The sequence below is a fragment of the Myotis davidii genome, unplaced genomic scaffold (assembly GCF_000327345.1).
Source record: "Myotis davidii unplaced genomic scaffold, ASM32734v1 scaffold64, whole genome shotgun sequence".
In the NCBI taxonomy this organism is placed as follows: domain Eukaryota; kingdom Metazoa; phylum Chordata; class Mammalia; order Chiroptera; family Vespertilionidae; genus Myotis; species Myotis davidii.
The window spans coordinates 3142705-3161010 of NW_006296226.1; the positions used below are offsets into that span (position 1 = coordinate 3142705).

The 18306-nt window shown below is 38.7% G+C and overlaps 1 protein-coding gene and 1 pseudogene across 1 annotated transcript in view; both read right to left on the reverse strand.

Annotated features, from left to right (window-relative positions):
- The window catches only part of SVEP1 (sushi, von Willebrand factor type A, EGF and pentraxin domain containing 1), a 153843-nt gene that overhangs the window by 54529 nt on the left and 81008 nt on the right, over positions 1–18306 (reverse strand). The window contains exons 18-28 of the mRNA XM_006771225.2: positions 18164–18306; positions 16386–16547; positions 13110–13271; positions 12153–12244; positions 11023–11119; positions 9114–9227; positions 6805–6918; positions 5648–5849; positions 4515–4672; positions 3466–3667; positions 1233–1408 (exon numbers count right to left, since the gene is read on the reverse strand). The exon at positions 18164–18306 is cut by the window's right edge and continues 2 nt beyond it. Of these exons, the coding sequence (XP_006771288.1) occupies positions 1233–1408; positions 3466–3667; positions 4515–4672; positions 5648–5849; positions 6805–6918; positions 9114–9227; positions 11023–11119; positions 12153–12244; positions 13110–13271; positions 16386–16547; positions 18164–18306 (1622 nt within the window). The remainder of the gene's footprint in view (positions 1–1232; positions 1409–3465; positions 3668–4514; positions 4673–5647; positions 5850–6804; positions 6919–9113; positions 9228–11022; positions 11120–12152; positions 12245–13109; positions 13272–16385; positions 16548–18163) is intronic.
- Positions 8160–8971, reverse strand: LOC102761339 (annotated as a pseudogene).

The window sequence follows — 18306 nt, forward strand, 5'->3', positions numbered from 1 at the left end:
TGCAAAGCATTTCTCTAAGGCTCTTGATGGAAGTTTCTAAATTGTTTCCCAGAAAGGCTGTATCACAACCTTTATACAATTCAACCATGCTGAATCCTTGCCAATCAGACCTTATCACTAAAAACAACTGTCAATTTGATATAAAGTTGTGTCAGCCTATGTTTTTGGTTGAACGTATTCCTGCGATCAAAATTCAAACACATTATGTCTAAAACCAAATACAGAATCTTCCCCGACTCCAACTCTTGCTCTGGTAATTGTGCTTCCCCTAGAATTCCTATCTTAGCTTACAGACTCTTCAATAAGCTTCTTCATCCAAACTGAAACCAGTCGTTCACTGAGCTCTGTTAAATGGGTTCTGCAATATTTTTTGACTCCAATTCATTCTTACTGCTGAGATCTGACAACCATCTCCCTGGGTGGACACTATTACAGCTTCCCTCCCCTCCCCATTCCTTTAACCTATTTTTCACTCTTCCATCAGGATTTAATTTTTTAAGAGACAGAAGCGCTGTTTTTAAAATTATAAATGAAATCATTATGAAAATAATCAGGAAAGAATAAAGAAGAAAATAAAAGATATCTGCCATCCCACCACCCAGGGAAGAGATAGTTGAAAACAAGAAACCTCCACCCTACTTTACCTGGTAAAGCCACTTCCTGTTGAAACACTTACAATGTTTCCACATTTATTAAACTGCCAACCATTCCTCCTCATTTGATGCACATCATAGAAAAATCTCTATAGAGCAAGCTTATTGCCTTGTACAACGCTGAGAACCCTGGATCGCCTAATACTTTTGCTTTCCTTCAAACTAAGACTCTGCAAATATTTTTCTAAAAGTGTTTATAGAGGGGAGTTTTGATTTTTAGTGCTCCAGCTTGTGCACTGGATATATTTGTATACTGGGAAGACGGATCATAAAACAAAACAAAACCAACATACAAACAACACCAGCAATTGATCTCCTTGGAAGACACGTTAGTTCAAAATGCTTCTTGATAGTCTTACTAAAGCCCCAAATGCATTTCCTACACAGAGGGTCACAAAGCACACCTAGAAAAACCTTCTGATACTTTACCGTCTGGATAGTCAGGGGGTAGTAAATAAAAGAAAGACTTATTGATCTTTCTCTAAAACATAACACAACAAAGCTAGCCAACTCCATGTTTACCTAAGCACCACCACTTTTAGTGATTAACACAATTCTATTTCTTTTGCTAAGACATACCAGGTATGGCCGAACCTATGGAGAGACCCATACCACCATCAGATAATTTGCCATCAATATAGACTTTCCAGGCTCCATCCACACTTGTCCATGTGATTGCAATATGATGCCAACTGCCGTCATTCACGGAGGGACAATCTGTTATCTTTTCCTTGCCATTCACATAAAGAACCCAGCTGTGGAAAGATTCCAGGGGACATAGTCATCAGTCATATGTTGTAATCCCACCTGTGGGGCATGCTTCTAATTTTTTCTTCTCTTTCCATGTGGGTAAAGCACTTTATATAAAACCATTACTTCTTCCCCCCACCCCCAATTTGGTCATATTTCACAGAAGCAGATTTGATTTACTAATTACGCTTTATCGTAGCTCACTGAATATTTGTGTTTCTTAAACATGGAGGACTAGGAAAAAGTCTTAGGATGAGTTGAGGCACATTGGTCCAATTTAACTGACCTTCCACTCTGGAGAGAGTATGCCAAGAATGAAAGGAATGCCATCAGTAGATGAGTGGATAAAAAAAAGCTGTGGTACATTTGCACAATGGGTTACTATGCAACTGTAATAAAGAAGGATCTCTTACCCTTTGAGAGACCTGAAGAGTATTATACTAAGTGAAATAAGCCAGTCAGAGAAAGACAAGTGTCACATGATCTCACTCATATGTGGAATCTAATGAACAAAATAAGCTGATGAACAAAATAGATCCAGAGACATGGAAGCCTGGAACATACTGATAAATCTTAGAGGGAAGGTGGGGAGGCAAGAAGAAATTAACCAAAGAACTTATATGCATAGCCCATGGACACGGACAATAGTGTGGTGAAGGTTAGGGGGTGGAGACGAGGTGGAGGGGATCAATGGGGGGATAAAAAGAGACATCTGTAATACTTTCAACAATAAAGATATATTTAAAAAAATAAAATGCAAAAATAAAGTGCAAGCAATGAGAGTTGTACAAGCATAGAATGGTTGCCTTTCCTCTAGATGTATGTTCTTAAAATCAGGAACAAACTTTGGAAAATAAGTCTGTCTCTTTATTGCCAAAGCTATCACGTGGCAGATAAAGCATGTGGATCCAAAGAAAATAATAACTAGAATTAAACAAAGGTGACCAACACATGAGGGTTCCAACAACTCCGTCACTTAGGGAAATGTCAAAGATAATAAGCAGTTTAAAGTGAAATACTTTCAAAAGCAAATGGAGAAAAAGACAAGATTAGGGAAAACTGATAAGAACTCATTACATATCTTTCCTGGCATCTTCTTAGTCCCTATTCCAGGATCTTTATGATGAAATAATATTTTTATAATACTGGTTTTCCTCTGGAAAGAGAGCTCAGTGGACCTTTGAGGCTTGCAACCTTCTCAGTAGAATAGGCCACAAATTTGGAGGTGTCTGAGAGGAACAGGCCATGCAGTAAACCACAGAATCTATTCAGATGGAAGGTATAAACCTCAGCCTCGCCAAGGATTCCACATGTGGTGAAGAGCAGTGGTTCTGAAGGGACCACAGAGCTGAGGCAACGGACAGCTCAGGGATTAGTAATGTGGGCAGATGACCAATACTGGGAGTCCTGTCCAGGTCTGTGGATTTTATCAAAACTCTGGGTTCTATGAATTAATCGGCAAGAACCCACTCAGTAGTCAGAGAAATAGCTGAGGTTGAGGGGCCTGATAGCCCGAAGGGATGGGGCCCTGAAACTGAAATTAATTGATCCAAAAAGGAAAAAGAAATGTCATCTTGCACACCCGAGTTTGTAGACTGCTTCACACTCACTATGTGTCTCTCACAGGTCAGCGATGTCGCTGATATCCCTTGACCCTTGGAGGCCCTGATATGGACAAGAAGGAGCAAAGCTCTACGAGTCCGAGTCGGAGACTTGGCTTTGCCACTCTCAGAGTGTGAGATTTGAGACAAACCATTTAGTGTCTTTGGAACTTTTGTTTTAATATGTTAAATGTGCATGAGTTCCCCAGGACATGTGAAGATCAAATGAAGTGCTTAGTAAACAGCAGTACTTAGTAACACAACAAGAAAATGCTTAGTAAGTAGCAAAATACATGTATAAGGTATTATCATGAAAAGTGCCCTCTTACAGAACTTGTCCATATGTTCCCTTTGGTTACTGTCACCCTGCTATCATGCGAGGCACCTGACCCCTTGCTCCCCAGGCCCAGTGTGAGGTCTAACTTGGTGCTGGGAGAAGACTTCCTGCCATTTCTGCTCACCCATTGTAATCGGTCAGAAGGAAGGTATTGTCGCTGCCATTCTCCAGCGCATAGGAGATCGGCGTTCCATAGTTGTTGAGATCAGAGGATTTCATCCAGAACGTGCAGGTTATGGCGTGGAGAGAGGGAAGCACACCGTCTAGGATGACGTAACCATAGGTACCAGAAACTTCAAAATCCAGGTTAAAGCGCGTAGACTGTTCTGCAACAAATAAGGACAGTGTGCAGACCATGGTGCTTGCAGGGCGTTTGTCAATGACTAAAGTAAGCAGCAGGTACACAGGGCTACTGTCATAGCAGCCACTGCAGTAAATAGGATGACCTGAGAAGTGGTTTCAAAATTAAAAATATATTCTTTACAAAATATAAAACACATTCTTTTAAGTAAAATAATCGGTGAGTATCTAAGATAGAAAAAATACTCAGTAGTGAAAGGAAACAGAGATACAGGGCGTGGTTGGAAGGAGAGGTAGGGCTGGGGAGTTACTAAAGATGAGAGACCCTAAAGCATGGCGGGATGCTGTTGGGAACGACCCAGTAGAGTGGGGTAACTGGTGCAGGAGAGGAGAGGCAACTAGCTTAAGGGCACCCATTCCATCCCTACTCAGGGCTCTGGCTCTTCCCTAGTTCATGACCAATTCAGCTCTGCCCCGACCCTACATACCTCACTCAAAACAAAAGTCCTATAGTTAAAAGGCCCAAGTGCCCCGAGCAAGCAGTTTAGCAGTGATTCTCAAACATGTCCATGGCCTGCGACCTCCTTAATCAAGGAGCTTATCAAAGCGTCCCTTCTAAACCTATAGAATGTGAAGAGTTCTACTAAATTCTATTTTCTCATTCCCCCCTTACACCTCTAAGTTTCTATATCCTCATCTGTGCTATTGCAGATAAGATTACTTAGTTTATTAGATGGCTCTGAAGATTAAATAATTAAACAATGCTTATTATAGTTTTTTTTTTCCCATATAGGTGGTGCTAGGTGCAGGTAAAAATTGATGCTGTTATATCACTATCTTTAGTATTGCTGTGAATACTACATACATATATACCTGTTTCACACCTGCTGCCTGAAAATCCCGGCTGACATTTACAACTGTATGAGTTTAATTCATCCACACAGGTGGCTTGATTTCTACACGGGTTAGACTGGCATTCATTGATGTTCAGTTCACAGTGCGGCCCTGTGAAGCCAGCCGCGCACTGGCATCTGAAGGAAAACAAAATGTAACGATGAGAACAGCTGCAGAAAGGCAGGAGAGGATGGAACTCTCCCACTTATGGTAACGTGTCTCAAGGACTATAACAATTGAAATGCTCCACATCAAAACTTTAACTGCTAGTTCAGCTAATAAACCTAGTTAACACAACATTTATTTGAAATGTTTTAGTAGGAGGTGGTTCTGATCAAGATGAAGTATTACCCACACATTGGGAGTGTCTCTCCCCATAGCTGTTCTAGGAAAAAAAATATTAAAAGTCCAGTGCTTCTGTATTTGCTTCTTGTGTAATTGTGTTTTCTTTCATCTTTTATTGCCTTCCCAAGTACACTGGCAGCCTGTATCCATGGGTTCCACATCTGCAGATTCCGTTTATCACGTATGGAAAGTATTCTACAAAAAATTATTATGTGTAGCTGACATGTACTAAGCAGTTAGGCGTCCGATGGTTGATGGTTGCGTCTGTACGGAACATGCACAGACTATTTTCTTGTCATTCCCTAGACAATACAGTATAACAACTATTTCCATAGTATTTACATTGTAATGGGTATTGTAAATAATCTCGAGACCATTTAAAGTATATGGGAGGATGTATGTAGATTATATGCAAATTCTAGGCCATTTGATATAAGGGACTTGAGCATCCCTGGGAGTGCTGGAAGCAGTTCCCCATGGCTATGGAGGGATGACTATATAAAACAGCAGTTCCCAAAGGCAGCTGAGCACCGCAATGATTGGGAAATTTAAATCATACAGTTTGCCTATTTTAAAATTATATACTCTATGCCAGACTTAGTGAATCAGAACCGCAGGTGGTGGGGAGACTCTACTGTAGCCTATTCTTGGGGTAGAATTTGGGAATGGCTGACCTGGGACTCAAGATAATGCTCTATAAAGACTACATAATGACTGAACAATTAAGTAAAGAAAAATAGTAGAAAGAACCAGACTTAGTCTTGTACCTGAAGCTATTGACGCCATCTTGACAAGTAGCTCCGTTTTTGCATGGTTGACTGAGACACTCATCCATGTTTTTTTCACACCGGGTACCCCAAAATCCAGCTGGGCATTTGCACAAGAACCTCCCAACCTGATCTTCACAGACTGCATTATTTAAGCATGGGCTTGACTGGCATTCATTGATGTCTGTCTCACAGTGCAGGCCTGGGGATGGTGAGGAGGAGAAAGAGCCCAGTTAATCCCTTGGGAGGACTGTGATCCAAATTCTGACTTGGAAGATGCTGCTTGTAAAGGCAGGCTGTAGAGCCACTGCCTATCAAGCTGGTTTGAGATCCATTCTTTAATGAGCTCCCGTTTTTCTAAGTCACTTAGGACTGCGTTTTTGATAATCTACTCTTTTTACCTTATGTCTTTCTGAAACTAACATTAGTAGTAGACATCTACTTGGGAGAATGTTAAAAAGTAAAAATAGCCTGGCTGGTGTGGCTCAGTGGTTGAGCAGTGACCCATGAAACAGGAGGTCATGGTTTGATTCCTGGTCAGGGCACTTGCCTGGGTTGTGGGCTCCATCCCCAGTAGAGGGCAGGCAGCAGGCAGCAGTTCAATGATTCTCTCTTGTCATTGATGTTTCTCTCTCGTAAGCTATTTTTTAATAACGTTAAAAAGTAAAACTAGCACATTTAGTTAAAAAAATGTCCTCTGTTTCTTTGACATTGCCTCTTTTCTTCACTGTCCATTTTTTTGGACTTCCTCTTTATCAATTATATATTTAACCATATTATTTAGCAACCATTTCAATATTAATCTTCTATACTTTATCTCCAGTTCCTTCTTGAATACTTGTCTTACCATATAAACTCATATCTTCTCTCTTTCTCTGTCTATGTCTCTTTCTTTACAAATACACACAGACATTATTTTTTCTGAACTGTTTACGAGTAAATTGCAGATGTGATACCATTTTATCTCTAAATGCCTCAGTTAGAAATTTCTCAAAAAATAAGGGCTTTCATGGCAAAAAAGGGACTTTCTCTTATATAATCACGACACCTTTATAAAATCAGAAAATTAACATAGACTGTATAACGTTAGTACATGTAATAATCTGTGGTGCTTTATAGGACTTTAAGACAATGCAGGAAGAATGGGAACATCCTACCTATGTATCCTTTTGCACATGTGCAGCGATAGCCAGCCACACCATCCACGCAGACGCCTTTATTTAGACAGGGACTGGAGCTGCACTCATTTATGTTTTCTTCGCATAGTGGACCTGAAAAGAATCATAAAATATCTTAGCTGGAGAAGGTTAAGACTAATACTTTCCAAGTGAGTTGTTCAGGAATAAAGCAGAACAATTGGAAATCATGGCTACTGTGTTTGTAAAAAAATTTGCTCTTTGCCAAATACATTGAAATAAAACATTTTCTTCTATTGTGTGAACTGCAAAACTTTACTAGCAAGAAAATGGATATTTTCAGGATGCAATGGAAAATGGCAACCAGGAATATCTAGCTATTTTTAATTAAGTAGATAAATGTCACTTTGTTTTAAACTTTTTTATCATATTGCTAGTTGTTCACTCTTTTCTGAGTTTATCCCTTGAATATTTAAGATGATTTATTTATCTACTAGTTGCAGGTTTATACCCTTAAATAACACAGACTGAATACTCCCACCCACCACCCCCACCAAACACCATTCCACTCTGTTTCTATGAGTTTGGCTTTTTTTCTTTCTTTCTAAGATTTTATTGGTTGTTTTGAGGGTAAGTACACAGACATTTCAATTTATACACAATTCTTAATATATGTACCCAAAACCTAAAGTTGTATAGTTGTGATTATTTTCTACACAGCCCAGTGACTTTCCAGCTTCAAATTTGGAGGCTAATTTTCCTTAATAGAGTATCAAGTACCAATATCTTCAAATGTTGATATGCTGTTACATAAAAGTCCCATTAATTCACAATTTAATATCAGATATACATAATCAAATTTTCAACCTTTCACAGCACACTAACAATGTTACTAGGGAAACTGGACTATCACACCAAAGATGTTGCAGAAAATTCTGATGGGGAGAGCCAAGGTCACAGGTGGTTTATTTAGGAAACAATTCTACCAAAAGCATGAGAATGGAAGTAGTTTAAAATGTTAAAGACAAGTGAAGTGATCAACTAATCTCAAATTGCCATTGAAACTGATATGTATTAAGGATAAAAAACTACCCCCATCAACGGAAGGTTAAGCTGATGTCCGAGACAACCAAAGCTCCCCTGTCCAATATCCCACTGTTTTCTGGCTGTACAAAAAAATCCAACAGACAACCAGCAAATTATTTCCCCTCTCACAAAACAGCATCTACACGTCAAAAAATGGGATGAAGTGGGATTCCCTTCTAAAAAAGGCTTCTAGAGAGACTACAAAACTGGTTCCCGAAATAGTTGAAAATATTCCTGTGGATTATACAACAAGGGGGACAGGGACTACTGAGGAGACGTGGTGCATGACATTAATCAGACTTGGCTTCTTCCTCTCCTGCTTTAGCCGAGGCTGGACTCCCTTGGTTTTTGCTTCTCGGTTTTCAGCAGGTAGATCTTCAGGCTCCTGGTTAGCCACTTCGGCCTGCTTCCCCCTTGCTCCCCTTTTCCCTTTGTTTGTACTTTTTTGTCTTTATCGTTCCTGCTGCTTTTTCTGGCCTCACTTTCGCTTTTGCAGGAGCAGGTTTAGCTGACGACCTTCCTGATCTCCTTTATGGCGCCTCCTTCGCTGCCCCTTGGCAATGGAGCTGACCTTCCCCTTGGGCGTCCTGGCAGCAGGACAGGTGTACGTCCAGTGCCTGTGGGCTGCTTGGCATTGAGAGCCTTTCAGAACCCAAGTGGCCTGGCTGTTGCCATTTCTCCCACTGTCCAGGCTGCTTGGATCCGCCATGGGGGCGGTGGGAGAAAGATTGAGTTTGGCTTTTTCAGATTCCATAGAAGTGAGGTCATAGGTCTTTCTCTGTCTAACTTATCTCACTTAGATCTCACTTAGATAGTGCCCACAAAGATGTATCTATATCTACCACATTTACTTTATCCTCCATCCCTTGATATACACTTCTGCTGTTTCCATATTTTGGCTATTGTGAACACAGGGCTGCAGACAGCTCTTTGGCATAGTTACTTCATTTCCTTGGATAGACACCCGGAAGTGAAATTGCTGGATCATATGGTCGTTCTACTTGTAACTTTTTGAGGACTCTCCATACTGTGTTCTGTAATGGCTGTGGCTTTAACAACTTGCATTCCCACCAACAGCGCATGAGAGTTTCCTTTTCTTCATACCCTGCCAACACTGTTACCTATCTTTTGATAAAAGCCATTCTAAGAGGCGTGAGGTGATGTCTCATTATGGTTTTGATTTTCAGCAACGAAATGTCAATGATTTCAAGGTTTAATGTGAAAATAAAAAACTTTCCCCTTACCTGTGTAACCAGATGGACATTCACAAATGAATTCCCCTACGTGGTCTTTACAAATTCCATTGTTGAGGCATGGCAGTGAGCTGCATTCATCAATGTCTGTTTCACACTTTGAGCCTAAAATGCAAACCAAACACTGAAGGACAATCAGAGGGAGGGAGTAAGAAAAGTAGAGTCATGGTCATTACAAGGTTTTTATCTCCATAATCTGAATTTATGGAGCGTGGTGGTGGAAAAGAAAAGGCCAGTACTCATTAAGTGTTACCATCTAGGTTAAGTATTTAATAAAGGTACTGCCTCTTTCTAAACAGATTGCAGATATCCTTATAAGGATACATAAAAGATAGCAAACTATCTCCAGTTAGAAGTACTGGGAGGGGAGGGAAACCTGGACTCATAAAATGGAGCCAGGAAGTTGGTTAATTCTAAAGTGGAAAATATAAAGTCAATGCCCTGACCAGTTTGGCTCAGCCTGTGGACTCAAGGGTCCCAGGTTCGATTCCGGTCAAGGGCATATACCTTGGTTGCGGGCATATCCCCGGTGGGGAGTGTGCAGGAGGCAGCTGATTGATGTTTCTCTCTCATCGATGTTTCTAACTCTCTCTCCCTCTTCCTTCCTCTCTGTAAAAAATCAATAAAATATATTTTTTAAAAAAGGAAAATATAAAGTCAAATATACCTGCTACCAGGTCACTTGGCTGAAGGGTAGAGGTGGAGCTAAATCCTACCAGAACTCAACTCACATGCCCGGTGCCCGAGCGGTACTGCATCTTCCTACAGAATGCAAATAGGCAATCTATGGGCTAGCTCTGCTGGAAACCATGTCTTCCTCTCTACCAGAGGGTCTCAAAGTGTGGCCCCTGGATCAATAGCATCAGCATAACCTGGAACTTGGTGGAAATGCAAATTCTCAGAGATTCTGGGGCAGTAGTCCAGCAATCTGTTTTCTCAAGCCCTCCAGATGATTCTGATACACATCAATATTTGAGAACCACTGTCCTATAGTATGATCTTTCTCAACCATTACTCATCTGTACAATTCTAGGAACAGATCCATTATTTCTTATAAAATGTCAGGAAAAATTTTTAAATAAAAATTGAAACAAGCACACACAAGCAAGCTATGGTAAGTAGAATGCCAATACTTTTGATAGCCTTGGACTCCATTTGTTTTCCAACTTTCTTTTTGTTTATTTTGCGGTGAATTCTTTTATTTAGATATTGTTCTCATTAAAAAGGTTTCATGTTGGTTGGACAAAATTCAGAAAGATGCAAAAACTTAATTTCTAGAAGAAAACATGATTTCAAATAAATTGCAACTGTAAGGTACTATTTCCCACCAAAAATGATGTTTCAGGACTGAGCCAGAAAGCGAACCAAATTGCAAGAAAACATAATTCTTACATAAGTCACATGATTCCTACATAATCAAGTCCAAAGCCATATTGTTTTTCTAAGCACAACTTCCAGAAAGATAGAAACAAAGCAATAAACAAAAGCTATTCACAAGAACGTCCACTAGTGTGAAGCAAATGAGGGAAACTGGAGTTTGTTTAAAATGTTCATGCTGGACAACTTGTTCTGTGTTGAGTATCACGCATTTTGTGTTAGAATGAAACCTTGGACATGACCCCTGGGACTGTATTCCAATTTAAATTGTAAGATATAATTAGATTTTTTCATTGAAAATATAATTCTTTATTCTTCTTCCAAAATGTGCAAAGAAAATTGTCATTTGTAAGATACGTATATGTTTTTTCACCTATTAGTTTATCTTATTTAAGTTTTTATGCATTGATACGGCCTAATGTATCTTACAGGGTTTATTTTTAATGTTCCAAAGTTTGATACTGCAAGTCACAATCATCTCATATTATGAAAAACACATTGAAATTTGCATTCCTTTATTTACCGGTATATCCAGGTGAACAGAGGCAGACATAACCATGGCCAAGTTGTTGGCAGGTCCCACTATTGTGGCAGGGGTTTAAGAAGCATTCGTGGAAAACCTGCCCTTGACAGAAAAGAAATCCATCAGAGACAAAACACTCTATTCATTTCAAAGAGATCCTGACTAGCGAGTTGGAAGGTTTGCAACATCAGACAGCTGGTGAGTTCAGGTGAGTTAACTCAAGCTAAATGGTCTGCATATATGTTAGTGATGTTCTGGTAAACCCAAACAATGTTTTAAATGCTGGCTGCACATTAGCATCCATTGAGGTATTTAAAAAGTATACTGAGGATAGTGCCCCAATCCAGACCGGATAAATCAGGATCTCTGGGAGTGGGATCTGTGCATCATTATTTTTAAAAGTTGACCAGTGGATTCTACTATGTCTCTAAGGTTGATGATTACAGCTCTAGAAGTCCTTACAAAATCGGTGTTCACTAAGTTAGCTTCAAATATGATTTATGAACCCCTTACAAATCATTATGTTTGGATGAGGCTGTAGGAAGTTGAAATAAGACATAAAACCTTATTATCCTCCATAAAAATACTTAGAGCCAAGGAAATTATCATGACATTAGGCAGGGTTAATTCAGAGTAATGGCTGAACAATTAATTTAATTATGTTCATGAGTTACGCTTCTAAATTTTTTTAAACCCAGGCCGTACCCCAACAAATGATTTTTTTTCAGACAAAAAGATTTTAAGTAATTTACATGAAAGTTCACTAACTCTTCCTGCAAATCAGAAAATGCTTTTGGCTAATCCAAATGCCCTTACTCAAATGATAGGTTATGCTTATGGTACATTAATTACTAGTGAGCCAAAAGGCTCCCCATATATATACATTCTCTATCCTAAAAATTTCTTGGAAAAAAATTCAATTTTTGGCACTTGGTACTTCTGATACTAAATTTTTGGAAAGTTCTTATCAGAAGTCACAAGTAAATACAATTACTCCTGGATAATATTTATGAGTCTTTATTATTTAAAGTTTCAACTCTGATAATTTTCCTCTGTGGGGCATGTATAATGACAAATTGTTTTCCAAACATCTCACTAGGGAAAATTTTATACATAGAAAATGGACTTGCCTGACTGCCAACTTCATACTTCTTTTTGATATGTCCCAGAGAACTTTGGGGCACTATACTTTCCTCTGCTGCTGAGAAAGTAGAACCAAAACCTGATGAAATTAATAGGAAAACATTAGGGAAACATATTGTTGTGTGGTAGATCTTGCTAATATGTAGACTCTATTTAAGTACTATGGTCAAGATTCTAACTCTTGCTTGGCTGGCATGGCTAGTGGTTGAGCATTGACCTATGAACCAGGAGGTCACCATTCGATTCCAGGTCATGGCACATGCCTGAGTTGTGGGCTCGATCCCCAATATGGGTTATGAAGGAGGTAGCTGATCAATGATTCTCTCTCATCATTGACGTTTCTATCTCTCTCTCCCTCTCCCTTTCTCTCTGAAATAAAAATATATTTAAAAAAAAGATTCAGGTTCTCAGAGTAGACAAAGCCACATACATTTTGTTTTAGTAATATTAAAAAAGAAAACACAGAGATGGATGGGATATGTCATTAAATTCTAGACCAGTGATGGCAAACTTTTTGAGCTCTGCGTGTCAGCATTTTGAAAAACCCTAACTTAACTCTGGTGCCATGTCACATATAGAAATGTTTTGATATTTGCAACCACAGTAAAACAAAGACTTATATTTTTGATATTTATTTTATATATTTAAATGCCATTTAACAAAGAAAAAGCAACCAAAAAAATGAGTTCGCGTGTCACCTCTGACACGCTTGTCATGGGTTCGCCATCACTGTTCTAGACCCTTAGAAAGAAACTGGAAGTTATCAAAATTCCCAAATTAAGAATATTTGAGTCACTGTCATAAAAAAGACATCAAAAGGACAATTTAACAAGTCTAGACACCAAAATCCACTGAAAATGCCAATATTCAGAACTGAAGCTATCACAGAGACAAGCAAAAATCTCTGGCAAAGGATTATGTGGAAGTAAAATAGAGGAACTTACTGGAACAATCTGTGATGGATGTGGCGCCAGCGAAGGTTGTAGTTCCGTAAAAGGGACAAGCCAAGCAGAAGGACTTTCCTGCATCGGGTTGGTAGTAGTCTTGAGGACAAGGATGACAGGGCATTAACCCAGAGCGAGAGAATTCTCCTAGTGGACAAGGTACTGTAAAGGTAAAAACAAACCATTTGTGCAGTGAAGTAACGCTGCCTACTGAAAAGAAATGCATTAACCTTTGGTTGTAAGAAAGCCACTGAATTGCTAATACATTTTCTTGTGTATATTTACTGCCCAGACCATTCTATCACCCAGATAAATGTTTTGTTTTTCCTTCCTAGGGAGTTATTGTATTTATGCCAATCTGCTCTGTGTTGAATGTTATTAACTCAATAAAAATTAGAATTGGCCATACAATATTATATTCTGGTTTTTCTATTTTACATTATGTCATGAGCATTTCCTAAATCATTTTCCAAATTATTAAATAACAGGATTTTGAATAAATGAAAAAGATTACATACCATTGACAGACCATCACTGCTCTAACATTTCATCTACTATTGGACATTTAAGTTGATTCTATTTGGTTGCTATTATAAATAATGCTGACGTGAAATTTTCTACTCCCATTCTGAGTCTCCTTTTAACTTTCTCCTAGAGGATGAGGGTAAGAAGTGTTGTCCTCCTGTCCCTTCTCCTAAGGGACCATGTGTACACACACCACCACCTAAAAATCATATGTCGGGGGCGGGGAGGGGGCTTATCCTTCAGCTAAAAATCATTTAAAAAAATGAAAAAATTCAGACTGTTGTAATCACAGACCCAAGAATATTTACTAGCCTAAGAAATGATAAAAAATGAAATGCATAAAGCAAGTAATATTACTTTAACATAGTAATATACTGAAATATAATGGCTATATTGGTGAAAGATATTGTAAGTTCAGTATACTAAAGAATGCAGAAAGTAATATCTTAGAAAAAACTGTACAACGTGCCCATAAAAATCAATCAATCAATCAAGAAAGATAGCAAATTAAGAAAAAGGAAAGAAAAAAGGAAGGGAGGAAGACAGAAAGAAAAGAGAATGTACTGAAAAATAGAAAATATATATGCGACCGTTTTATAACTCCTACAAATTTAATTTTAAAGTAAAATGGTGTTTATCCAGCACCAAAGGAGAGAGTGTTTTCCAACAGAATGTGGTTAAACTTGTGCTAGGAATATTAGGAGAAATAGGCCAGTTGCCAGAAGTTTGGAGACTTTCTGGAAATTATAATTGCTTAATTGCAATAATTTGGTTTAGACAAACCTCGGGGCTTATTTGGAAAGCTAAAGGAAAAAAAAAGTTGTCAAATGCGAACTTGTTTCACTGTAAAAATCCTAGTTTCTTTTGTGGTTAGAGAAAGGGAGAAAGGGAGAGACAATTTTTTTACTGCAGACTTTCTCCCCAAACTAGTTTGTATACTGACAAAATAAGAGTCTCTATTAGATCTGTTTCAACTATAATATAAAGCCTTATTTGACTTTTATTAAGATAAAAAAAAATCCAAAGCTGGTATTACACAACAGACATGGTTTATGAGTTTCAATTAGATCCTAGTTAAATTCTCTTCAGTGAAACATTAAATTGATGAACACTATTTGCCCCATTCCTCAGGTCTAACAGACTCATCCATAGTGATCCTACTAGACTGAGATAATTTTAACAGATGGAGCAAATAAAAACCCACGATATGTTTTTCCTGTAGCACTCAACTTATGAGGACTGTATCTCCCAAGATGCAATGCTGGATACTTCCTTGGCCACCACTACACTCAAAGATCCTCATAACCTAAGCAGCTGCTGTCTAGGAGTCTCTAATTAAATGCAGCTGTACGTATATATGACTAGCACGCAACGAGAGTGGAAGGTGTGTTGTGTAGGTATCACTTGATAGAAATGGGAAACCAGCAAATTTGCTTCTTAAAAATATCACCTATTTAATAAGGGAACAGCTTTTTAATTTTTAGATTGCCATAGACTGTAGGTTTTTAAATAAGGATGTAGAGAATGAGGAGAATAAACAATTTTTTAAAGTCATTTTTATAACTTTTTAAAAAGGCATGCTTGTTTTGTTCTGATGTACCAGAGGGAGGCTAAAACCTTTTTTATTTTTAATCCAGTTCCATTGATTTTGCAAAGTAGTTGCAGTTTTTGGAATTTCTGGACATAGGCTGACCTTAACTTCATTTCCAGTTTTCACTGTCATCCTAAATTTTCATCTTTTATCTGTTTTTGTCTTCCAGTTTTTACACTGCTAGAAATCTGTACTCGATATGGATGTTAGATCTATTTGAAAATTGGAATTCCAATCTTTTTATTTATATTTAAACAGGTGGCTCTCAACATGCTCTCCCTGGGCCAAATAGAATCTTTTTCCCTGCAGAACCAGTTAGAAATGCAGGCTCACACCAGACCCGCTGAATTAGAAACTGCCTAACAAGCCCTCCACGCTAATATCTGAAAATCAAAATTAGTGTTGTACTCAACTTTTCCTGTTGTTTTAGAATCACCTGGGGAAACTTAAAGAAAAGAAAAGAAAAGAAAAGAAAAGAAAAGAAAAGAAAAGAAAAGAAAAGAAGAGAAAAGAAAAGAAAAGAAAAGAAGAGAAAAGAAAAGAAAAGAAAAGAAGAGAAAAGAAAAGAAAAGAAAAGAAGAGAAAAGAAAAGAAAAGAAAAGAAGAGAAAAGAAAAGAAAAGAAAAGAAGAAAAGAAAAGAAAAGAAAAGAAAAGAAAAGAAAAGAAAAGAAAAGAAAAGACCCAGACAAATTAAATCAGAATGTCTGGGGTTAGAGATTGGACTTCAGTATTTTTAAAATATGGATGTAAATGTGCAGATATTATTTTTGTGTGTGTGTAGCCAGAGTGGATAACTGCTCATGAAATCCTTCCCATTGCAGGGAATGAATAGCCATAACTCATAGAATGTATTTTTAGAGTTTCAAGGAACATTGGACAGGACTTCATTTTATAAATGAGGAAACAGTTCCTCGCTGAGATGATTTCTACCATCTCAGGAAGCCACACGTTTGTCACTGCTGAGTTTAGGGTCAAGTCTCTTATTTCTTTGCATTCCTAGCAGCACTAGCACAACGCTTATACTGCGGGTGTTTATAGTTCATATAGGCTGGCTGGATAAAAGGGACAGTTATTTACATTCTTTGCATACAGTAGACATTTGGTTTTGCATGGAACCTAGTAGGTTTGAAGAAATATCAATGTCTAAGGCTTTGATCACCTCCACAAGCAGAAATGTCCACGGCTCCTCTCTTCACAGTCGAAGTGTTCCTTGGACATGAGAGGCAGCTCCGGGCTCCAACGGCTGGCTGATAACTGCCCAGTGGACACGATTCACAAGTCTCAAGCCCATTTGATGAGTAGGTGCCTTGTTTACAAAGAGCTACAAAGGAAAAAGTTAATACCAATGATATTAAGCTGTAAAAAACTAGCACTGTATAGGACAGGTTTTTCTGCATTTTAATCTGTTGAGGACAGAATGAAGGACAGGAACTCCAGGCATACAAAATGTATTTTAGTCTTCCTCATGCTTCTGTATACTAGTAAGTTTTAACTCATTTCCAGTTACTTCCGGCATTACCCAGCACAGTGTTTGACATGCAGAAATTGTCGGTAAGTAGCTTTTGAGTGAAGTTCAAAATCTGTATTTCAGAAAGTCACTATTATGAGAACAAGTTAGCATGGGGGAACCTGTTCTTGTACAAGTTCTCAGCTTGTCCACTGTTCTCGAGTGACAGAAACAAAACCCCAAATTGGGCTAGAGCTTCATAACTAAGCTGGCACCTTTGTCGCTCTAGTTAAGAGCTGGCCCTCCCACCTCCTACCTACAGACACTATTTCATTGGAGGGCTGGAGGAGTAGAAAGTAGAAAATAGTCTTAGCGCCAGGCCCAGAGAGGTTAAGCAACATTCTAAAATTCACAGCAGTGGTTTTGTAGTAGGTGCTGTCCTTTCCCTTTGCCCCTGTCCTCCACATGACTCCCACTCTCAGGACTGCTAGCGTGTTTCGTGTACATCCAGTCACCCAGCGCTGCTCTGGCGTTTGTATTTGTCAGTGTATATCCACACCTGCACTTGTAAGAACTGCAAAGAGGCCCAATTTTCAAACTCCTTCTTTTAGGTGTGTCTTACTATAACTTCAATTATGAAACAAAATGTCTCCTTAAAAATGTTCACTGATAATAACAGTAAATATTTTGAAAATATTGAATATCTTATTTAGTAGCAAGAATATATGCATATGTATCTGTACTTATGAATTTCCAAGTAAATTGGAGAATGGATCCCATCAAGTCAAATGCTGTTCTAACAAGAAAAGCAACCTAATGATTTGTTAAGTGTTATCAAAGTCCTTCCTGCCAATTAAAGTGATATTCAATAAAAAAATCCATGGTAGCTGATGAATGTGAATTGAAATTATTGACTTAGAGTGGAGTTTAACTTAGAGCCATAGAATGTTCCAAAAGAAAAAGTAAATAGACTCCTTTAAAGTATGGGAAAGATTCAGGTAAACCTATATAATACAAGCCTAATATGCTAAGTGTCCAACCATTTGACCGTTCAACCAGTCACTATGATGTGCACTGGCCACCAGGGGGCAGACACTCTGACCAATAGGTTAGCTTGCTGCTGGGGTCTGGCCAATTGGGACTGGTCAAGATGGTCCAGACATGTCCTGGAGCCCTCCCACGGTCCCTCCCAGGCCCCGGTCATGCACTGGACGGGTCCTTTGGCCTGGCCTGTGCCTCTTGCAATCTGGAACCCCTCAGGGGATGTCGGAGAGCAGGTTTTGGACTGATCCCCGCAGGCTAGGCTGAGGGACCCCCCACTGGTGCATGAATCCATGCACCAGGCCGCTAGTATTTTATAATTAAGAGAAAGAAAAATTAAAGCAATGGCTTGTAGTGATGCTCTTATTTCATCCTATTCGCCACTTAGATTCCATAACTGGAGATAAAATTCAGGCTTCTTCTGTTCAAAATGTGCATGCAGCCTCTACCTTTACATTCCAAGATGTTTCTTGAATGGAGATATTCAGTGTTAGTCCCAGTTGGACAGGGTTTGCACTCAAGTTGTCCTTCTTCATCTTGATACGATCCCATCAAGCAGCTTTCACAGGCATACCGAGTCACAGAATAATAG